At 36.4% G+C, this 24,990-nt stretch overlaps 1 protein-coding gene across 1 annotated transcript in view; it reads left to right on the forward strand.

Annotated features, from left to right (window-relative positions):
- The window catches only part of LOC101099548 (transmembrane protease serine 11F), an 88,338-nt gene that overhangs the window by 58,675 nt on the left and 4,673 nt on the right, over positions 1 to 24,990 (forward strand). The window contains exons 5-9 of the mRNA XM_003985344.4: positions 12,151 to 12,218; positions 13,774 to 13,937; positions 16,136 to 16,174; positions 20,982 to 21,183; positions 23,097 to 23,356. Coding sequence (XP_003985393.2) covers positions 12,151 to 12,218; positions 13,774 to 13,937; positions 16,136 to 16,174; positions 20,982 to 21,183; positions 23,097 to 23,356 — 733 coding nt within the window. The remainder of the gene's footprint in view (positions 1 to 12,150; positions 12,219 to 13,773; positions 13,938 to 16,135; positions 16,175 to 20,981; positions 21,184 to 23,096; positions 23,357 to 24,990) is intronic.

Here is a 24,990-nt window from a genome sequence, read left to right on the forward strand (position 1 = left end):
TTTCTTTATTTCTTTCATTCTTCTCAAAACTTTGTGCTTTCTGCTTCAATTTGAACTGGTTGCTTTCTAGGTCCACTTCAGAGAGGTAACCTGGGTCAAAACAGGACTGCTCTAGCATGTGAGATCCATTGCTTCTTGAATCCCATATTTTCCTTGATATGGTGGGTTATGTCCTCAAGCACCTTCCTTAAGGAAAAAGTGCATGGGAGGTAACATTTATGAATTACTTTATGTTGGAAAAAAGTCCTATGTTCCACTCAAGCAACAGTTCGAATATAAAACTTTAAATTGAAAATCACTTCTCTTCAGACCATCTGAAACCTTGCTTCATTTTTTTTTTATTCTATCACATGCAGCTGATGAGAGATGGTGTTTCTTTTAAGGAAATGTCTTCTTTCTCTAGAAGATTTTGTACTCTATTTTTTGTTTTCTAAAATTTCATAATGATGTGTCTTGGTATTTGATATTTGATATTTCATTCATTTTTGTTGGGATATCATCATACTTTAAAAAGTGTGTAAAACATTTCAAAGAATATCCAAGAACCCACCACCAATTTTCAGAACTTTACCAGTACTTCTGAAACCTCTATATGTTCTTCTCTCTCTCTCTCTCTCTCTCTTCTTCATAGTTAAACATTTCTATTTTGAATTTGGATTTAATAATTCTGTGGTTTTATCACCTATTTATGCATACTCAAATAGCATAGTATGCAATTTTACCTCTTTTGAACTTTATGTAAATGTAATCATATTATATCCTTCTGTGATTTCATTCTTTCACTCAACATTATATTTTTGAGATTTTTCCCATTTTGATGCATGTAGCTATAGCTCATTTATTTTCACTTCAGTGTAGAATGCCCTAAAAAGAATATACTACTAATTATTAATTCATTCTGCAATTGACAACCATTTGAGCTACTTTTTAATTCTGAATAATGCAGCTAATTAACATCCTTTCAGTTTAGCGCATGTACTCCTAGTGCATGTGCAAGAGCCTCCTGTAGGTCATGAACCAAGCGGATGGTTTGCTGGGTTATAGGTTATGCTAATACTTAGCTTTAGCAGATTTTTATCAATGGTTTTCCAGGGGGTTTGTAGACATTTACACCACCACCAGCAGGGCATGAAAGTTCATCTTGCCCTTCCTACTCACCAAAATTTTGTACAAAATTGACTTTTGCCAAACTGGTATCTGTATAAAATGGTAACTCATTGTGGATTTAATTTGCATTTTCCTGATTATTAATAAGGTTCACCAGTGGTTAGCAACCATTTGTATTTTGTCTTTTATAAATATCTACTCATGATTTTTTTCCCATTACTTTTCTTTTTTCTTTCTTTTTTCTTTAGTTAACATACAGTGTAATATGACCATGTCTTCTTGTATTTTTGGTTTTTAATTTTTTCTTAGAAACATTTTTGGGAAATGAATACTTTGTTCATTATATTATTGAAAAATTCTTTCAATTCAACCCTTTTTTCCATTTTGTGGCTTGCCTTTTCATTTTCTTTATAACATATTTTAATGAACAGTATTCTCAGTTTTAATATAGTTAAGTACATCATTCTTTTGTTATTAGTGCCCTCTGTGTTTGTAAAAGAAATCCTTTCTGATACTTATGTCACTGTCAAAAAAATCCTTTTTCCTTTTTGCATTTAAGCATTCATTCTACATGGAGTTGATATTTGCATATGTGTTTGATTTAGAGATTTAATTTCATTTCCATCCCCCCCCCCCCCATATGAGTAAGCAGTTCTCTTAGCACCACTGATTGAGCAGTCTTTTTTTTTGGCTGATATGCCATGCCATTTCTGCCACAAATCAAGTTTCCATATGTGAATCTGGATGTTGCTGGGCTCTCTAATCTGTTCCATTGATCAGCTTGTTTTGCAATGTGTCAGTACCACCATGTTTTAACCTCTGCGGTTTGACAGTAAGTGTTGATACTGGTTATATTAGTTTCTTAGTGTTGCTGTACCAAATTACCAAAAACTAGTGGATTAAAATAACAGAAATTTATTCTCTCACAGTTATGGAGGCTAGAAATCTGAAATCAAGGTATTAACAGGGCTGGGTTCCTTGAAATGTTCTAGGGAAGAATCTTTATTTGCCTCTTTCAGCTTCTGGTAGGTTCAGGCATTCCCTGACATAGCTACATAACTGCAATCTGTGTTTCCATCTTCATCTGACCTTTTGCTCTGTGCTTCTCCACTCCAATAAAGGCATTGGATTATTAAATTAAAATCATTAGATTCAGGATTTTCCTGGATAAAACCACATTGGTTTTATCTTGAAATCCTTAACATAGGATCTGCAAAGATTCTACCAAATAAGATCACATTCACATGTTCCCAGACTTAGACATATCTTTTTAGGGGGCCATCATTCAACCCAGTACACCTGAATTTATCACCATCTTCTTCAGGTATGTCTTAGTTATTCTTAACCCTTTTCTTTTCATATCAAATAATACACACATATGCACACATACAAACATTTATATTGGGATTTTTATTCAGATTGCTTCAAATAGAGAGATTTAGAGAAATAATTGATATCTTCATTTATTTACCCATATTTACTATATTTCAATAAAGCTTTAAAGTGTTTTTCTTAAAGGTCTTATTCAGCTTTGGTTAGATTTAATAGTAAAAGCTCTTTTTTTGTCATTGCTTATATTTTGGATATTAACCCTTTATCAACTATATGATTTGCAAATATTTTCTTTCATCCCATTTCCTAAAACCATTTATTGAAGAGATTATACTTTCCCCATTTTGTATTCTAGGTGACCTTGCCAAGGATTAGTTGACCATATATGCATGGTTTTATTTTTGGGTAGTCTATTCTTTTCTATTAGTCTACATATTGGGTTTTGTGCCAGTATCATACTGTTTTGATTACTATAATTTTGTAATATAATTTGAATTCAAGAAGTGTGATGCCCTCAGCTTTGTTCTTATTCAAGATTGCTTTGGCTATTCAGGGTCTTTTGTGGTTCAATATGAATTTTATGATTGTTTTTCTATCTGTGGAAAATTGCCATTGTAATTTTGATAGGTATTATATTGAATCTGTAGATTGCTTTGGGTAGAATGGACATTTTAACAATACTAATTTTTCTAATCCATGAACACAAGATATCTTTCCATTTATTTGTGTCTTCTTCAATTTCTTTTATCAGTGTTTTATCATTTTCAGTGTACAAATCTTTCACCTCCTTGGTTAAGTTTACTAGTTTACTAGTACATATTTTATTGTTTTTGATGCTATTGAAAATTATATTATTTTCTTAATTTCTTTTTTAGATAGTTCATTATTAGTGTATAGAAATGTGACTGACTTTTGTATTTTGATTGTGTATCTTCCAACTTCAATGAATTCATTGATTAGTTCTAACAGGTTTGTGAGGTGTGTGGGAGGAAACATGTGTAATCTTTAGGGTTTTCTACTGTAAGATCATGTCATTTGCTAAGAGAATTTTACGTCTTCAATTATGATTTGGATGCCTTTTATTTGTTTCTCTTACCTGGGATTTTTGTTTTCTTCAATAGCTGGGATTTTCAGCACTGGGTTGAACAGAAGTGGTGAGAATGGACATCCTTGTCTTGTTTCTGATTGAAGGAAAAGCTTTCAGCTTTTCACCACTGAATATGATGTTAGCCGTGGGCTTGTCATATATGACCTTTACTATGTTAAGGTACATGCCTAATTTGTTAAGAGTTTTTACTCATGAAAGGATGTTGAATTTTATCAAATGCTTCTTCTGTCTCCATTAAGATGATCATATGATTTTTATTTTTCATTCTGTTAATGTGGTGTGTTACATTTATCAATGTACTTATGTTGAACCATTCTTGTATTTCAGGGATAAATCCTACTTGATCATGGTGTATGATCCTTTTATGTGTTGTTGAATTTGGTTTGCTAGCATTTTGTTTAGGGTTTTTGCATCTATGTTTCATCAGGAATATTAGCCTGTACTTTTCCTATAGTCTTCTCTGGTTCTGGTATCAGGTAATGCTGGCCTCATAGAATTAGTTTAGAAGTATTTCTTCCTGTTCAATTTTTTGGAAGAGTTTGAGGTGATTGGTTTTACTTCTTTAAATGTTTGGTAGAGTTCACCAGTAAAGCCATCTAGTCCTGTACTTTTCTTTGTTGCAAGATTATTGTTTACTGATTCAGTCTCCTTTCTGTTATTGGTCTTTAAAGATTTCCTGTATCTTCATGGCTTAGTTTTGATAGGTTGCATGTTTGCAGGAATATACTTATTTCTTCCATGTTATCCAATTTTTGGCCTGTAATTGTTCATAGCAGTCTCCTACGATCCTTTTTATTTCTGTGTATAAGTTGTAATGTCTCCTCTTCCATTCTTGATTTTATTTATTTGAGTCTTCTCTCTTTTTTTCTTAGTTTAACTAAAGGTTTGTCAATTTTGTTTAACTTCTCCAAAAGCCAATTCTTGGTTTCATTGATCTTCTCTATTATTTTTATGGTCTCTATTTCATTTATTTCTGCTCTGATCTATTTCCTTCCTTCTGCTAACTTTGGGCTTAGTCTTTATTTGTTTATTTTTTCTAGTCCCTTGAGGTATAAAGTTAGGTTTTTTATTGTAGATTCTTCTTTCTTGATGTAGGTGTTTATCACTATAAACTTCCCTCTTATAATTGCTTTTTATGTATCACTTAAGTTTTGGTATGTTGTGTATCAATATTCAATTTGTCTCAAGATTTTTTTTTTTTGCTTTTTAAAAATGTTTTTGCTTTTGATTTCTTCTTTGATTTATTGCTTACTCAGGAATGTGTTGTTTTATCTCCACATATTTGTGAATTTTCTTATTTTCCTATTGTTATTGATTTCTACTTTTATACTATTGTGATCAGAAAAGATAACTGATATTTCAATCTTCTTAAATTTATTGAAATTTGATTATAGCCTAACATATGATCTATCCTAGAGAATGTTCCATGCATACTTGAGAAAAATGTGTATTCTGCTGTTATTGTAGGGCATGTTCTGTATATGTCTTTTAGGTCATTTAATTTATTGTGTTCAACTCTACTGTTTCTGCATTGATTTTCTGACTGAATGATCTAGTCAGTGTGTCAAGTGGGTTATTGAAATTCTCTATTATTGTATTGCTGCTAATTTCTCCCTACATTTCTGTTAATATTTATTTTATATATTTAGGTGCTCCAATATTAGGTTCAGCAAAAAAAAAATTTAAGATAGTTATTTTCTCTAGTGTCATTCTCTGCCCCAAGGCCCATCTGAAATGCCAGAGCAAGATGTGTGGTAGGGTTTGCCACAAAACTGTTTTGTTTAGAAAACAGATTTATATTTTGACGTGGGCTCCATTGTTTTTGACAGAGTTTAAAAAATAACAAAAATAGTAATTAAAACAAGATAATAATTGTTTTCATTCTAAGAATTGCTAGTTTAATTATGTTAAAAAGTCACTGAAGAATGACTATTTAATTCAATGCAATGCAGCAAGGAATTACTGTGTACCTTTTCTAAGACTAGCACTCAGCTAGATATTCTAACACAGACTGATCTTCACTTTCCCCTTGGAGATGTTAGGTAATTAATCAGTGCACTCTTGGAAAGATTCCACACCTTAGGGCCAGTGCTCTGAAAACTTGTTTTTTTTTTAATTGAAAAATAAATATAAATAAAAGTTCTAATATTTTTCACATCCTCTATGAATCATTAGCTTCACTTTGAAAATCAATGCTCAGAATAATCCAAAAGATCATTACTAAATTACTTCACAGGTGATTGCACCCAGAGGTAAGAGGGTTGGTCTATTTATGTTATACCAATTAGAGCTGTCCAGGTAAGGTGGAGCATAAGCTCCCAGACATCAATAAGTGAGGTGCTCAGGCTAGACAAGGCAGGCCTCTGGAGAGGTACAGGTGTAAGCTGTTACCAATCAATATTTCTAGAAGCTGGATTATGAGTACACCTTCCCAGTAAATGCAGTTTAGATAGGGAACAAGTATGCTACATTTCATCTTTTACCACAATTCATCATCTGTAAGTGATTTCAGCTTCTTAAGAAACTCCTTAAGAAAGAGGAAAAAAAAATATTTGCTTGTAAGTGATTATAGACATATAATTCCCATTGGCTAGGCCTCCAGATCATCTGAGACATGATCCTGACTTTGCTTCTTCTTCTTCTGTTGCTCTGTTGCTCTGTAAATTCCTACTCCCATAATAAATGGAACACTTTGGGTAGAAAGTACCAGAAACCCAATTAACAAGTCAAACGGAAGGAAGGAAGGAAGGAAGGAAGGAAGGAAGGAAGGAAGAAGGAAGGAAGGAAGGAAAGGAGGGAGGGAGAGAAGACTGGGAAAACCTAGAGATTCATTTGACTTCAGATATGGTGGGATTCAGAGGCTCAAACAATGTCTTCAAGCTATTATTATTATTCTCCATGTGGCAGACAAAATAGCTTACATTTATTCTATATTCACATGTTACCAGGTTATTAACTGAAGCAAGAAAAGAAATTTTTCTGTAATAGTCCTTGAAGGAAATTTTGAAGAATCAATATAGTTGGCTAAAGTTGGAATACCTCCTCAACCCTTCACTAATCACTGTGACCAAGAGAGTAAACCTGTGCCACCTTGTGTTAGGTGGGAGAAGGGGCAAGTTTAATTTCAACTGGATCATATGGAATGAGTTCTCTGTAGGCAAGCAGGGATCTCTTAGCAGAAAAAAAAAGGGGAAGTACCAATGGGTATACAATAACTCTAATTCTAAAAATTTTTATCTCTAACCCAGATATCTCTGAACCCTAGACTTGTACGTTCAATGGTCTACTTGACATTTCCACATGGATTTCTCACAGGCATCTTGAAGTTATAACTAAATCCAGTTTTTGAAAGTTGTTATCTTCTCACTCTCTCTTTCCTACATTTTTCCACTCAACAAATGGCATCACTGTCCGTCTAGTTGCTAGAATAATATTTTTCCTTATCCTCATGTCTAATCCATTCACATTTGATGTTTCTACTTCTAATTCACTATCTCTATCCTGGACCTAGATAATCATTCATATAGCCAGCTCACCATAATCATTGCTTCCACTCAGGCTCCCTCTAATATCTGTCTATATAGCAACCTCTAATATCTGTCTACATAGCAACCAGATGTTAGGAGCACCTGGGTGGCTCAGTTGGTTAAGCGTCCAACTCTTGGTTTAGGCTCAGGTCATGATCTCATGGTTTCATGAGTTTGAGCCCCCCATCAGGCTCTGTGCTGACAGTGCGGAGCCTGCAGAGGATGTCTCCCTCTCTCTCTGCCTCTCCCCCACTCACACTGTCTCTGTCTCTCTCAAAATAAATAAAATTAAAAAACTAAAAACCCCATACAATAGGTTTTATTTTGGTTAAAATTTCATAAGTGGCTTAGAATAAGTCATTTTATGTACTTATAATAAAATCCAAGCTTTTTACAAAGTCGTCTAAGGAGCTTAATGCTCTGCCTCTGACTATTCCTCCAATTTCTACACTCCTCCTTTCTCACTGTTCTCTATCATATTGACTTTTTTTTTTTTTTTTTTTGAGGGGTGGGGGATGCTCTGCACATTCTATTTCTTCTACCTGGAAGATTGTCCCATGATCTTGCTCTTGCTTACTCTTTCTGATTTTTTAGATTTCACTTAAATGTGCCTCCTTGGAAAGCCCTTACATATTATAGACCCTCCAACCATAAAACTATCTTACTTAACTATATGAGTTGCCTCTTGTAATTAATTTATTTTTGCTTATTGCTGTCCCTCTATTCTATGAGTTCAGGGACCACAACTTTTTATTTACTAATTTTTAATGTTTATTTATTGTGAGAGAGAGAGAGAGAGAGCGAGCACAAGGGGGAGGTGCAGAGAGAGAGGGAGAGAAACAATCCCAAGCAGGCTCCGCCTTGTCAGCACAGAACCTGATGCGGGGCTTGAACTCATGAACTGTGAGATCATGACCTGAGCCAAAATCAAAAGTTGAACCCTAGCCAACTGAACCACCCAGGTACCTCATTTACTAATTTTTATCCAGTGTTGTCACAGTGCCTTAAACATAGAAAACTCTTGATCCATTGTGTTGAATGAATAAGTAAATGAGAAAAAAAAGGAAGGGGACAGAATATAGTGAAAAAGACATGAAGAGATGCAAAAGCCAGCATTTTTTTTTCTTCACACTGTTGTTTATGATTAACCACAGCTGGAGAATCAATCAGTTAATGAAAATGTTATTGTGTACCTATTTTGTATAAGACTATGAAGAATGCCAAGATTTGAATAGCACAGTCTCTTGCTTATTGTAGTTTATAATATAGTTTATGTATAAAATTCTGTGCGTGTAAAAGAATACAAACTGAAAAATTAGACAAGAAGATGATTTGGTAATATGAAAGCTTCCACAGTACAGAATGTAATTGTCAAATATATATGATGTGAATGAAAGGTATTCTAGGAGTTCAGAGGAAGGAAAAATTCTTTTAAGCTAAGAGGAAGTTTTCTTGGAGAGGAAAGGGACAAAGGATTTGTTTTATTGGTGTATTCACCCTCTGTTATTATATATTCCCCTGACAGTAGCAGAAAATCTTTAAACTTGCCTGACTTATTTTCGTGGGTGGACCTGGAAAGGGATTCCCTAGGTGGCATCCAGTAACTACTGATCTTTATGAGGACTTAATCTGAATGCAGTTCCCAGCCAGAGGGAAGGTGCAAGCTCAAGCTTGTGAAAGATAGTAACTGGACGTCCTATTAGTCAGAGTCACACGTATTGTTTCAAACACGTCATTTTGTTTTTTGATGCTGGAGTTCAAGCCAAGGACCACAAGTGGGATCTGATTTTAAGGTGAACTTTCCCCCCATTTTAGCTTAACCTCTATCTTGTTTTAAATAGAATAATCTCTAAAAAACAACGACAACAACAACTATTCTTTGATTTGGACATGAAAAGGGAAAGATACAATTTGTTTTTGTAATTTGGACTAAATGTAGTATTACTGAGTTCTCAGTAGAAAAATATAAACATAAGTTAATTTTCTCTAGAATTTGCTTACAATAATGATTAGGTGTCTGAAAAGGAACCGTTTTTCAGAAGCAGAAAAAAAAAGCAACCTCCCAAGAGATGATCTTTTATAAGGTTTAGATTCAGGACATAAAAGATGTATTTGAGGTCTTCTTTAAAAGTTTCTTGCCCCAGGACCTCTCTACTTCCACCAACCTGAACATCTGTGATCAGCTATATAAATCGCTCAGAGTTGTCAGTGTTACTTAATATACTTGAGAACACCAGATCTAGGGCCAGATTCCCTGAGTTCAAATGCCAGAATCAGCATTTCCTATGCCACCTCAGACCAGTGTACTTAAGTGTCCTCATCCAGTTTTTTTTTTTATCTTCAAAATAAGGGTGATGAGAATTTTAAAAATACTTTACTCCTAAGATGGTGTGAGGTTTAAACAAAGGAATTGGGTCAATGTATACTGTGTAGTATGTATGGACTTTAGTACATGTAAATTATTATTTGTGGTCACATCAATCCTGTACTGTACCCATTTTTAAACAGAGGTCAACTCCTCAGGAGATGATAGGCTTGTTAACAATAACATTCTAGTTTGAACAGATTCTTAGTACTTTCTTATATCTGTCTGATATGACAGAATCCTGATCCTTTTCCCTACTGCCATTATGTGCACAGTTCAAAATTTCAGGGGACATTTATGTAAATTGTTGCAGACCTTAAAATCATATTTTTCTCCAGGTTACTTGATATAGGAAAATAAAATGAATTCAGAGAAGCTTAGTGAAATCATAAGTGACATAACTCAAAACTGATCCAAACCCTTGGGATGACAATACAAAAGGGGGGTCACCACTAGAGTCTCCTGCCTCCCACCTTGCTTTATATTCCCATAGATTTCTACTTTTTGGAAAAATTTTTAATTTTTTTAATGTTCATTTATTCTTGAGAGTGAAAGACAGAGTTGAGTGGTGGAGGGGCAGAGAGCTAGAGACACAGACTCCAAAGCAGGCTCCAGGCTCTGAGCTGTCAGCACAGAACCCGACATGGGGTTCCAACTCACGGGTCACAAGATCATGACCTGAGCCAAAGTCGGACATTTAACCAACTGAGCCACCCCGGTGCCTCAAAGGATTTCTACTTCTACTTTGCAATAAGATTTGCAGATAAAACAAAACAATGTGCTATTCTCTTCTTCCCTTTACCATATTGCTGATTTTTAATTCATTTATTCATTCATGGATTTTCACCATAATTCATCAAACATGCATTGAGTGTTTACTGTGGGCCAGGCAGTGTTCCAAACACTGGAAATACAAAGATGAATCAGACACACTCCCTACCATCATATAGCTCACAGTCTACAGTGAGAAAGCCACAATTGTAAATGGGTGTGATAATTGCTATAACAGCCTCATGTGCAAGTTGCTGGGGTGGCCCAAATAAAGGAGTATTAAACTTTGAGGAGGGCAAGTCAAAGATAACTTATTTGTCACTAGAGAGTCTGAATAGTATCAGAACTGTAATTAAAGGAATTGCAGAGGGAAAAAGTGCATTGTAGAAAGAGGGAAATGAAATGTGCAAAGCCATAGAGGTGTGAATCAGTCTAGTGGGATTAGGACAGAGCAAGTAACTCAGTAGATGAAAAAATAGGCTTTGAAGGTAGGGATGGCTCAAGGGCCACTGAAGGGATAAGATTGCAGAGCTCATGCTGAGGGAGACAGAGGGCTTGAAGTGGGAGGATCACATCCTCAAATTTGCACTTTGGGGATATCACTCCGGTTGGTACTGTTGTGGGGGAACAACTGAGGGGAGAAAAGACAGAGTAGAACCATATAAACGTGCCAGTGAGGGGATGCTGCAGAGACCCAGGCACAAGTTTCAAAGGAGCTGATTTTAGACTACAGCCGTGGAGTTGGAGGAAAGGAGAGAGATTCAATATTGAGTAGGTAAAATCTATTGAGCATTGTTATTAGTTTAAAGGCGTCAAGGAGAGGGAGAAATCTTGTGGAGGGGGAGACAATATCCCCTCTTCCCAGTGGATGTAGTATTTGAGGGGAAAGATTTACCATGGTGGTGGGCCTTCTGTAAACTTATGTAGACCTGGAATTTCTGATTTCTGACGCTCAGTCCAGTGCTTTTTACTGTGAGGCAGTGCCTCAACAGTCTTTCGGGAATTAGGTCCCAGGAAATCAGCTCACTGAACATTCAAATCCTTCAATGGCTCAGGCTGGAGAAGCTGAGTAATAAAATGCTGATGGGATGGAGTGTGGCGAAACTTATTTCCGAACCTGGTACCAGTTGGAAGCCTGCCTGCCACGGAAAGATGACTAACAAGTGAGGGTGTCAGAGTCAAATGACACATCCTTACTTATTATGTCAAATGCTCTAGTAATGGGATAATTATTTAAGAAAGCAAAGAGTTGAGGGGTGCCTGGGTGGCTCAGTCGGTTGGGCATCCAACTTTGGCTGAGGTCATGATCTCATGGTCCATGGGTTAGAGCCCCGTGTCGGGCCCTGTACTGTCATAACAGCTTGGAACCTAGATTCTGCTTTGGATTCTGTGTCTCCCTCTCTCTCTGCCCCTCCCTAGCTCAGGCTCTGTCTCTTTCTCTCTCTCTCAAAAAGTAAATAAACATTAAAAAAAATCTTAAGAGAAAGCAAAGAGTTGAAACAAACAATGGACTGGATGCCATATTTGGAAATACCACAAACTTAGGATGGGCTTTCTTAAAAGTGAGGATGCTTCCTTTAAAAATAGCACAGATACTTAAATTCATTTGACAATGATCAAATGAACATTATCAATAGTTTGCTATATGACGGGCAAGGTGTGAAATGTGTGAAACATTATTTCATTTAATCTTCAAAACAACTCTGAGGTAGATATTGTTGTTATCCTGTTTTACAGAAGCTGAACAAAAGTATACAGTTTTGTTAAAGTTATTCAGTTCTGCAAAAATTAGAACCTCTTTTAGTCTTACCACTGTGATAAACCAGTTCCCGTCTGGGAAAAAAACAAAATTCTTATTTTTGCCTCAACTCTCTAGAAAAGACAAAGGAGTAACATTTTTCTTATGACTAATACTTCTATTGTTTAATTATTCTAATCAGATGTCTAGGATATTTCGACGTTCTTCTGGAGGAGGTCGGTTTATCAAATCTCATGTTATCAGACTGAGGTATGTATACGTAGTTTGCAACTTCAAGCCAGTATCCTTAAGAAGTACTGGATCAACATGACTGCCCAGCTCCCTTGGGAAAATCTTTACAGGAACACAAAGATTTCATAAACCCTGAGTAGTCAGCTTATGGTGCACAGACATTTCCCAGTCATGACAGGAATATGTCTGGAGGCAATGCCAGTCATTAGACGCTGGAAGGGGAAGAATGGCACTGGTACTGGGCTAAGTAGAATTTAGATGAGCTCTTTTTGGTTATCCTCTTTGTAGGGCTATCCAATAATCAGACTATGACTCTCTCTGCAGTAAGATTTTTCTTTAAAGCCATTGCATTTTTATTATTATCTCTAATACCTTTTCATTTTTATTTTTGGATGAGAGGCAGTATGCATAAATTAAACATACATATGTTATGAGTCTCAAACAAATTATTAGAATCCATCTAACAATTAGTATATATTTTTTTATATGATGTCCAAAAGGCTTAGCATTTACTGAAATAATGTATCTTGTTTTCTACCCATTTTGGTGAAAAATTTTAAAATTTTTCGGTGGCTATCAATCAATATACAAATATAAATACATGTAATACTTAGTAGTCTGCTTCATTTCTTGACAATAAAAATACCTGTGGTTAAGGAGAACCTGCCTTTTCTTCTCCTCTCTTCCACTTTTGCTCCTTTCTTACTTTACTTTCTCTCTCCTTCCTTCCTACTTTGATTCTTTATACGTTTCAAGGTGAAATTCATTCTCAAAAGGTAACTAGAGGCTTTCTAGACCTATACATGGTATAAATGCATATCTTTGAACCTCTTATCAAAACATTTATTTTAATAAGTGCTTTCTCTAATTATCCACTTACCAAACATACGTAAACTATCAAATTCCAAAACATAAATAACTTAACACAATAAAGGTTTACTTCATTTCCATGACGTAGTCCAAAGAGTCAGAAGTGGCCACAGGGGACATGGGTACTGGGAGGGACTGCAGAATGGAATTGCCCACTAGATCTTTGGTATCTGGTTGGCAAATCCAGGAAGAGTGAAAGCAGGGAGTGTGGTATGGGAAGTTTTCAGGGGCCAGGCTGGAAGTGGGATACATCATTTCTGCCCACAGAATTCACTAGAGTTACAATAAACTGCAAAGGAGGCTAGGGAATGAAATTTAGCCCTGTGGTCAGGAGGCAAAGGTAACTGGGTTTCGTGGGCACAAAGCATTGTCTCTGCCACACCACTACTGAAAAATGGTGTTGGTTACCGTGGCTTATAATGTCTTCAAAAGCAAATTGTTTAAGTGCATATAAAGCATGATTTCATGAACATGTCTTCCTTTCACTACTGCCTGCAGACTGTGACCTAATTAAGGAGAGAGAACAATTTTTTCCAGCTCTGTACCTACTCAGCGTTTCTGGAGATAATTTAGAAATCTGATACACACATATTTCATCCATTTTTAAAAATTTAGTGGGAATCTTAATAGGTAAAAATAGTTAATAATTAGAGAGGTGGCTTTGTGGTTATTATCTCTATTTATCTGCTTTTTTGCTCTTTAGTCCAGATGAACAAGGTATGAACATCCTCATGGTGCTTATGTTTCGATACCCATCTACTGATAGTGCTGAGCAAATCAAGAAAAAAATTGAGAGGATTTTATATCAAAGTCTGAAGACAAAACAGTTGCCTCTGACTATAAACAAATCATCATTCACGCTCACATGTAAGTCTTTTTATCATCTTTGTGGTTCCTTGGCAATCCTCTTTATTTTTCATAAGAATTTAGATCAATGTCTTCTCCCATTTTAAGACTTCACCACTGATATAGCAATGTAAATCTAAAATATAAATTCACTATAAGGCAAATTTTAATTTTGGAATTTATTTTCATATTTGATTAGGTGTTTTGCTAAGGTTTCTAAAATTTTTCCCATGTATCATGTTGGATCTTTGCAAAAGCATGAGAGGGAAAGTATTATTTTCACCACTGTAAGGAATCTGAGCCTCAAGGAAGATATAAGATAGGGCATTAGCAAGCCTTGGGGGCTAAAATTAAAGCACAGGTGTTCTGACTCCCAGAGATCTTTACAGGTCAGTTCTGGGGATGAGCGCCTATAGTATCAAGAAAACCAACATCTTTAGAAAGGTTTACCACTGCAGGAAGAACCATTGCCATGATCTATGAAGAAGTTCTCTGGATCATTTCCAACTTAAAACAATGTTTTGTTCATTTCCTCCTTTATTCCTCACAAAATAAAATCAAAAAAGTTATTTTGTTTTCCCCCAAAAGTAGACAAAAATAAAGATGTTAAGAAATTAAAACTACCTTTAGCTAGTTGGAATCTAAACTGAGATGCATAACCATGGGGTTCCAATGATAAGTTTCATGGTCGAGTACTGTGGCTTTTTAGTTCCTTACCCCCTCCCCACAAACACTAACAGATGTCTCACATGCGGTAGGTGCTCTGGTTCTGGTCATTGTTCTGATTAAGTACACCAAGGGCAGAGATTCCTGATTTGCCCTTTGGACCAGAAAGTCTGTTCCCGTTAAAGTATCCCTGAATTTAAGAAAAAGATTATTTAAAGTTAATTTCTCTGTTTTTAGAAATCAGGAACCCCCCTTAAAATCCATTTTGAGATAGAATCCTCACACACAGTAATGACAACTTTCATGAATTAGATATAATGAAGAGTGTACTATCTATCTTAAGTGTTAATCAATTATATTCCAAAGTAAAAGATGATATTTTTCAGCATTCCATAAAGGGCAATCTCAAATTAAATTTCAATTCCTGATAATATAATTTCTCCTAATGCATGATCATATATGCTAAAATAAAATATCCATCATAAAAGACATGTCAAAGGGATTTTTTTTTACAATTAAAAAATAATTTTTCCAATATTTTTAAAAATAATTTTTCAGACTTCTTGGTCATGCACACTGACTTTTTACCCTACGGGTTATTGTTTTAATATCAAATAATTATATTCTATAACCATACTCCATAACCAAAATTCTGCTACAAACATTTTCTTCTGCCACATATATATCTCCTGTTACATAAAGAGAAGTGAAATGCCCAGGAAACCTCTAGTACAGTTTGGGGTTCATATCCCTTCTTGTGGAGAAGTCAGTGTTCCTGAGGAAATCATTATATACCTCTCAATTTTCTCTGACAAATAAATAAAACAAACAAACATCAAACCAAAAAAAATGCAATGAAATTGAACTTAAAAGAACGTGAAGAAAAGTTTGAAGGGAAAAAGATGTCACAGAAGGGAGGCATGAAGTGGTATGGGGAGAGTGTCCCTGGACAGGCTGTATATCAGAGCTTCTTCATGCCTCTAGTTCCTGCTGCCTGAGCAGCAACCTTCTACAATACTCACCAGGAGGAAGAATCCCCAGTGAGAGAAGACCATCAACTCGTATTGACTGAATTCCTATTGTTTATAGACCAGGGCCGAAAATGGGGCTGTGAAGAGTCTGTGATGCCCTTGGCTCCCTGGAGCTGCCCCTTTACACTGGCCACCAGGCATGTGCCTGACACGCATGGTCTGGTGCACCTAATACAGAGAGCACCAGCTGCATGGGAATCAGAGGTTGCCTCTTCCAGTTACGCTAGGGCTCTCAAAGAAGGCAATTAGGGATATTTATCCTTACCATTCTTTCCCAATGTCCTTTGCAGATTTCATAGCAAAAATCAGAAAATAACAAAAATGCTCTCTTTTCATTTCTAAGTAAAATTATACATTTTGGACCAAATCAGATCTGAGTTATGTATATATTCCTTGACTGAAAAATCTTATGCCCTCTTGAAAGATGGATAATAAGCATTTCTTCTAGTGATAATTTGAACAAAATCACATATAAACAGAACATATTCTTTGACCAACTAATTCAATTTTTGTTTATTGCAGCTATCGACAGCAAAAGGATGAGGAATCTTCTCAACAGCCGTAAGTTCCAAAACCCACCACTGTCTATTTCATAACAAAGATAATGAATCAAAGTCACAGAAAAGTTAGAAGAATTCATCAAGTCTTTTTGCTCATCTTACGTTTTTGTAAACCACCTAGTGTTTTATTAATAGTTATTATTTTTTAATGCTTATTTATTTTTGAGAGAAAGACAGAGCGTGAGTGTGGGAGGGACAGAGAGAGAGAGGGAGACACAGAATCCAAAGCAGGATCTAGACACTGAACTGTCAGCACAGAGCCTGATGTGGGGCTTAAACTCATGGACTGCAAGATCATGACCTGAGCTGAAGTTGGACGTTTAACTGACTGAGCAGCCCAAGCACCCCTATTGCTGGTTATTTTTAATATTTAAAACATTTAAGTTTATAAATTTACACCAAATACAGTTAAGTTTTATGACTTGCAGAACATAGTAAAAGAAAATTCATAGCTTCTTGATATTATGCTTTTTGTGACTATATTTCTAACATTGTATTTTGAACATTTTAAGGTGTATTTATTTATTTTGAGAGAAAGTGTGCATGCAAGCAGGGGAGGGGCGGAGAGAGAAAGAGGAAAGCCAAGCGGACTCCACGCCATCAGTGCAGAGCCCCACATGGGCATCTAACCGACAAACTGTGAGATCAGGACCTGAGCTGAGACCTAGTTGGACACGTAACCAACTGAGCCACCCAGACGCCACCTAACATTGTATTTTCATATTCTCTTTAAATATTTCTATTTTAATATTCTCTCAAATTCAAGAGAATGTTTTAAAGTGGTAACTAGTTAGGGTTTTTCCTGTTAAATTTCTGTTTTCTTTCATTTTTGTTAAAATATCTGCTGTGTACACTTTCTGCCTTCTCTCAATTTCCTTTATCTCAATTTCTTATAGGATTATTGGGTCATACACTTTCCCCTATAAATTCTATACACATTATTCCGTTTTCTTCTAGTGTTTTGTTGTAGAGGAAAAGTCTAAGGCTGCTGCATTTTTTATTTTTACATAGGTTAACTTTTTTGTTCTTGGATGAATGTAGGAAATCTTTATCCTAAATTTTTTGTCAAGAAATCTAGACAATTATATTTTGCACTGAATTTTGACTAGGACATTATGAATGTTTTCAATCTGTACACTGTTTTTTTTTTTCTTATTCTGGAAAAATGTTCCATTGTACATTTTATGATTGATTTCCATTCCAATTTTTCTTTTTCTTCTCCCTCAGGAACACCAATGATTTATTTGAATTCCATTTTCTGCTCCCCATATCCGTCATTAGTTCTAGTTACAGTTCAGGTCACTTTCCTCCACATTTCGAAAGATCTTCTCAATTCTGTACTCCCCCAAACCACTTATCTCAGTTGTCTGGTGTTACTTTTCCTCTTCCATGTGGATTTCATATCTGCTATGATATGCCTGTGATATCTAGAATTTTATTTGATTACCGACAGCTCTTTTGTTGTGTGTACTCTTCTCGCAGCATATTTTCCCTCTTACGTTTGGCTGCTTTTGTTACATTAAGATCATGTTTACTTGCACAACTTGGCTGGTAACAAACATGTTTCCTAAAATTTTTTGTGGAAGATAACTTTCAGAAATATGTCTGTCTTCTGAGTTTTTATATCATCTGATTTGGGGGTCCCTAACCATACTATACAGTAAGATGCAGGCTTAAGGTTGATCTTACAAGCAGAGTTTATGAAAACTACATCAGTCTCCCCCTTTGCACCACCAAATGTAGCATTCGCTGATGCCAGTGCTCTTCCTTTCACTGCTTAAATACTTTTTATGAGGCATCTCAGCCCGTTCTTGGTGCTGTAACTAAATATCATAGACTGGGTAGTTAATAAACAGCAGAAATTTGTTGCTCACAATTCTGGAGGCTAGAAGTGTGAGACCAGGGTACCAGAGTGCTCCAGTGGGGACCCTCTTCCAACTCACAGATTTAAAGAATCATCATGCCATGAGTAGAGGGGCTAGAGATCTCTCTGGAGACTTCCAAACTCCAGAGAACTTCCAGACTTCCAAAGCACTAATCCCATTCATGAGGGCTCTGCCCTCCTGACTTAGCACCTTCCAAAGGCCCTACCTAGTAATACCATCACCTCTAAGAGTTAGGATTTTGACATAAATTTGACAGGTTCACATTCAGACCACTGCATGAGGTTAACTACATTTTCATAGAATTTCTCATCTTTCCACATCTGGACGGTGTGCCAGAAATGTGGCTTCTGCATACATACATACATAGGAAGAAAAGAGTTTATGAGTCACAGTGGGATGGCTTAACCTATAGTATCTGCTTGGCTGGGAACAAGTGCAGTGTAGCTTAATTTCCTGGACTGGGGAATCCCCATAGCAGTAAGACAATGGCTTTGTCATCTTACCAGGATTCTCCACACCATTCTGGTTCACAAGCTAGAGCTTATATAGTCCAAGAAGTTGCTCTCAAACCCCACTGGCTATTGGAGTTTCTACCAGAATTTATATATTTTTTTTCTTATTTTTCCTTATGTTGTGGTGATTTTGCTCTGTTGCCTTTGAAAAAATACCAGACTCAGATTTTTCATCTGCAATATGAGGATGACACCTAGCATAGGAATTGAGAAAATTAGAGAAAATATATGTAACAGTACATAAAGGGCCTGGCTTACAACTACTACATAGTATTTATATTAGCATTACTTTCATGCATATTTTAAGAGGAATTTGGGAGAGGAAGTATCTGTTAGGTACTACCAATATATTAGCCTAGAAATCCCATCTGTTTAATTTCATGGTGACCTTAAACTGGAGCTATTTAACTCAGAGGGAATTATGATGAATCTATAAACATGATTACAGGCATCTATTTTTAACCTGTTTCTGAAAAAATATTCCTTTTTGAAAAAAACCTAGTATTTTTAATAAAAATATAAATAATTGAAAAGTACATTCATTAATAGTGGTACCTGGCTGCCTCAGTTGGTAAAGCATGTGACTCTTGGAGCCATGAGTTTGTGCCCCAACTTGGGTGAAAGCTTATTAAAATTAAAAAAGAAAGACACATTAATAAAATATATCAATATGCTTTCTAGTCTTATTTAAGGTTGATTTGAACTCTAACAAATTGAGGGTTTCTTGTCAGGGAATCTGATTTAAAAATTTTTCTTTAATGTTTATTTATTTTTGAGAGGAGAGAGAGAGAGAGAGAGAGAGAGAGAGAGTGAGACGGCACAAGTGAGGGAGGGGCAGAGAGAGAGGGAGACACAGAGTCAGAAGCGTGCTCCAGGCTCTGAGCTATCAGCACAGAGCCCAGCATGGGGCTCAAACTCACGAACCATGAGATCATGACCTGAGCCAAAGTTGGATGCTCAACCGACTGAGCCACCTAGGCATTCCTGTATTTTTTTTAAAACTAGTCTTTCAAATTTTAGAAAACCAAAAAAGGTCATTATTGTTTAAGACTGTTTAAATTCAGGACTTGCAAAGACTGTGTATAAATTCATGTCAAGGGAGAATCATGACCTGCATTTGGTACTAGGCTCTCTCTCAGGAGCAAGAACACAAGCTTTGATGTAGATCCTCCTAATTTTATGTCCAACTCGTTCACTTACCAGCTGGATGACCTCTAGCACTTTATGATCTGTTTCCAAGGCTCAGTTTCCTCATCTGAAAAGTGGCTTGCTATAAATAAATCTAAAACACTTAGCAGAGGATCTCTCTCTATAGTTTTTTTTCATGGTGTAAAATCCTTTTTATTTTTTATTTTTTTAAATATATTAAATTTATTGTCAAATTGGCTTCCATACACCACCCAGTGCTCAACCCAAAAGATGCCCTCTTCAATACCCATTACCCACCCTCCCCTCCCTCCCACCCCCCATCAGCCCTCAGTTTGTTCTCAGTTTTTAAGAGTCTCTTATGCTTTGGCTCTCTCCCACTCTAACCTCTCTCTCTCTCTCTCTTTTTTTTTTTTTTGATGCTCAATAAAATTTTTATCTACCTCTCTATCCATCCATATATGCTTAATATAGAGAGACAGAAGTTAATTCCTAGACTGGATGCCTCGACATGTTAGTAAATATTTCTTCTGAACCTCAACAGGATCAGGAAGATCCCTATAGATTAACCTCAGACACTGAGTACTGGGAAAGGGTTAAAGAACAGCAGGCACATGCACCCAATGTCTATAGCAGCGTTATTGACAATAGCCAACCAAAGTATGGAAAGAGCCCAAATGTCCATCAACTGATGAATGGATAAAGAAGATGTAGTATATGGAATATGGAATATGGAATATTACTTGGTGATCAAAAATAATCAAATCTTGCCATTTGCAACAACGTGGATGGAACTAGAGTGTATTACGCTAAGTGAAATAATTCAGTCAGAGAAAGACAAATCTCATGATTTCACTCATATGTGGAATTTAAGATACAAAACAGATGAACATAAGGGAAGGGAAGTAAAACTAATATAAAAACAGAGAGGGACACAAACCATAAGAGACTGTTAAATACAGAGAACGAACTGAGGGTTACTGAAGGGGTGTTGTGTGGAGGGATGGGCTAAATGGGCAAAGGGCATTAAGTAGGGCACTTGTTGGGATGAGCACTGGGTGTTATATGTAAGTGATGAATCACTAAATTCTGTTTCTGAAATCATTATTATACCATATGTTAACTAACTAACTTGGATTTAAATTAAAGAAAAAAAAGAGCAGGCACAATGGACTACCAAAGCATCTGCACCCTATGCAAATCAGGATATGCTTCTCTTCTCTCCCTTTTCACGAAAACAAGCTAACATACATTTCTGTGACAGGCTGCGGAATAAGGATGACATCTTCAAACATGCCTTTACCAGCATCCTCCTCTACTGAGAGGATTGTCCAAGGGAGGGAAACAGCCATGGAAGGCGAGTGGCCATGGCAGGCCAGCCTCCAGCTCATAGGTTCTGGCCATCAGTGCGGAGCCACCCTCATCAGTAACACGTGGCTGCTCACAGCAGCTCACTGCTTCCGCAAGTAAGTTCTGGAGGCTGCTGGGAGTCTTTCCCTAGTGCAATTTCATGTAATTGCACAATGCCTTATATTGTTGTGAAGAAAAAATACAGTGTACTTTGAAGACGATATTACAATTATCCAAATAGCTTTTAAAATTTTATAAGTGTATTTTTTCTACAGAAATAGTGTAATCTTAAAAATTGTGTTTAAGACAAATCTTTGTACCTTGGTGTTCATGAAAAATTATCCCAACCTTTGTGAACCAGTGTGGATGTCCTTGACATCATGAAAATGTTCTTGACAGCATGTCAGGGGCCCCAGGCCATCTCTCTCTGACACTAACCAGCTGGATCTATCACATACCTGGGCAAGCCATTTAACTTCTGATTTTCAGTGTCCTTATCCATGAAGTATGGATTGAGCTGGGCCTTTTAAATGAGGTCTCCTTTCTGGCACATAATGCATGGAGTGATAGGGTATTCCTATAATTTATTTTTTTAATGTTCACTAATTTATTTTGAGAGAAGGAGATAGAGATATCAGGTAGGAAAGGGACAGAGAGAGAAAGAGAGAGAGAATCCCAAGCAGGCTCTGTGCTGGCAGCATGGAGCCCAATGTGGGGTTCGAACTCACAAACCATGGGATGATGATCTGAGCTGAAATCAAGAATCAGTCACTTAACCAACTGAGCCACTCAGGCCTCCCAGGATAGGGTATCTCTATTTGATCTACTCAATTGGTTTATGAGTTCCTTAAGGACTGAAATCACATATGTCTTCTTATCTACCAGAATTCTAGTTTTCAAAAGAAATCTTCAGCCCTAAGATTTCTGCATCAAATAAAACATTCCTTTAAAGTATAAATAAGTACAACAGCCTTCCCCATCTCCAGCTCCCCACCATGTCCCTTTCCTCCCCCTCCCCACTCCCACACCCACCAGTCCTGCTCATCCTGAAGCAGTGCAGAGTACTTTGAAAATCACTGATCTTTCTTGTTTTTCACTAAGAAGTTTATGATTCACCAGCATTGTAATCCTGTCTGAATGAGGAAATCCCCTTTATGAGTTCTCCTCTGTGTGATTTCCTTCTACATAAGTTCCCTTTACATAGAGAATTTCAAGTTTATATATACAGTATTTCTAGTCATTCCTCACAGGAATAATTAGAAAAAGAGGGAACTGGACTTTGAGGACAAATAGGGAGGTAAAGAGATAATAGGACTAGACAGAATTTCCTTGTAATACAAGCTCGTGAGAGAGAAAAACTTCTGTGTGAAGGGAGAGCCTGAAAAATACTAAGAGGGACTGAGAAAGCCAGATCAAAGGGATTGGGGGGTAGGAAAGAACCCCTAACAGCCTGACATGGAGTTAAATCTGCTTAGCCCTTGAATATTGGGGTTGTGTACGGGCAGAGGGCAAAAAAACAAACCTGTATACACATGAGGGTTTGTGAAGCAGGCCAGATTATACTTTGTCCCAAAGATCATGGTAAGACCCAGAAACAAGAGCCAACAAGTGAGTCATAAAGTTAGAATGGATGAAGTATCTGATACACAGGGAAAATGCCTCCTACTACCCATGTTACCCAAAACAAAATGATTTTCTACACATTTCATTGAAATTATAGAAGAAAGAGAATCTGAAGAGTTTTTAATGAACAAGGAATTAGAAGATTGACAATTAATTATAAAATACCCATTACTATTATTAATCTAAACAAAGCATGGAAATTCCAAAATATCTTCAAGAGCTTTTGCACTCGCATTTGTCTCATTAATATTTTAAACTCTCTGCCTTAAGGCCAACAACTGCAAATTCTCTCACCAGAGAGATTTTTCAGGAGCATAATCCCAATAGTTGCGAGAAATACAGTCTCCATCTTTTTTAGATGACACAGGTAAGCATCACAAATCTTACCCTGTGATTTTCTTTGCAGAAATAAAGACCCAAGTCAATGGATTGCTACTTTTGGTACAACTATTACACCACCTGCAGTGCAACGAAGCCTGGGGAAAATTATCCTTCATGAAAATTACCATAGGGAAACAAATGAAAATGACATTGCCTTGGCTCAGCTTACCAACCGAGTTGAGTTTTCAAATATAGTCCAGAGAGTTTGCCTCCCAGATTCATCTATAAAGTTGCCACCTAAAACAAGTGTATTTGTCACAGGTTTTGGATCCATTGTAGATGATGGTGAGTGGTTCAACCTAATATACTTAGTACACAAGCTGTCCTAGAGAATCTCTCTTTAGACTTTTCATAAAAATAATGATGGTTCCAATGTGTACAGCCCAGAGCAGAATAGGAATTTGTAGGTTACAAAGGAATCAAGTCCCATTCCTTGAGTTCACAATTAATTGGAGCAATGATGAAAAAGGGGTGAGGCTAACTGAGAACAGCATATCAGACTACTTTAGGTGCTACAAGAAGGGACAAAATACTATGGGACTATAAGGGAGTAAATGATTCTGAATTGTATATTTCCCAATGTAGAAGCTCCTAGTTAGCATATATTTCAGATCACAGTCTTACTGATAACTTTTTCTTTCTCTTTTCTTTCTTCTTTCTTTCTTTCTTTCTTTCTTTCTTTTCTTTCTTTCAGTACTTCCTCATTTAATGGGATTTATGATGACCATAAACATAAAAGTGTTTTGTGAATGTTTTGAGAATTTTCATCTTGATTATTTAATTTAACATACATTTCTTTTCACCTGTCACCTCCTGGTTGGTTCAAAGACATCAGTTCTAAATTATAAATTGAAGACCAGAATTTAATATTTCTAGGTACCAGTTCATTTCACTCTAAATAGAGAGATTAATTGAATATTTTAAAATGAGAAATAAGGGGTGCCTGGGTGGTTCAGTCAGCTGAGTGTCCAACCCCTGATTTTAGCTCAGGTCATGATGTCCTGGTTACTGGGTTTGAGCCCTGTGTTGAGCTCTGTGCTGACAATATGCAGCCTGCTCAGGATTCTCTCTCCCTCTCTCTTTCCCTACTCACATACTCTCTCTCTCAAAATAAACTTAAAAAAAAAACAGATAAAATAAAATTGGAAATAAATATTTAAGGTTCTGTCAAAGATATCCTGAAAAAATTAAGAGACAAATGTTAATATATATTTACATTTTTTATAATGTTTATTTATTTTGAGAGAGAGAGAGACAGAGCATGAGCGGGGAAGGGGCAGACAAAGAGGGAGACACAGAATCTGAAGCAGGCTCCAGGCTCTGAGCTGTCAGCACAGAGCCCGATGCAGGGTTCGAACACATGAACTGCGAAATCATGACCTGAGCCGAAGTCGGACACTCAGACTAAGCCACCCAGGCACCCCTGCTAATATTTAAATCTGGATTTTTTTTTCTTGACAGAACTCTGTTATATGTGAAATTTCCCAAATGCCCTATGCATCTCTAGCGTGACTTTGTGAGATGTTGTTATAAGTCTCTTTTTGTGTTCTCTTCTCTTATCACTAGTCTAAGACTATTCATCAGCAGCTTCAATCTGGAACCATATGCTATTTACCTTCTTCTAAAATCCAGTCTTACTTTGTACTGGCATCACATTTATGGCATATTGTGGGCATTAGTTATTTTTCCCATGCTTCAAGGCACCTCTAAATAATTTGCTACAGCACAGAGTAGGGAACATAGCTCTGTGCAGCTCATGTACTGGTTTTTACTTAAATATCTTTCAGAAAATCAATGTACTTCCCTGAGCCTTGATTTCCTTATACATAAAAGGCTACTGGTTAGTCAAGATCAGTGTGATGAACCCTCTCCTCATGAAAAAGAAAAAAAGTGTAGACACACACACACACACACACACA

Source organism: Felis catus, chromosome B1, assembly GCF_018350175.1.
Source record: "Felis catus isolate Fca126 chromosome B1, F.catus_Fca126_mat1.0, whole genome shotgun sequence".
Lineage (NCBI taxonomy): Eukaryota > Metazoa > Chordata > Mammalia > Carnivora > Felidae > Felis > Felis catus.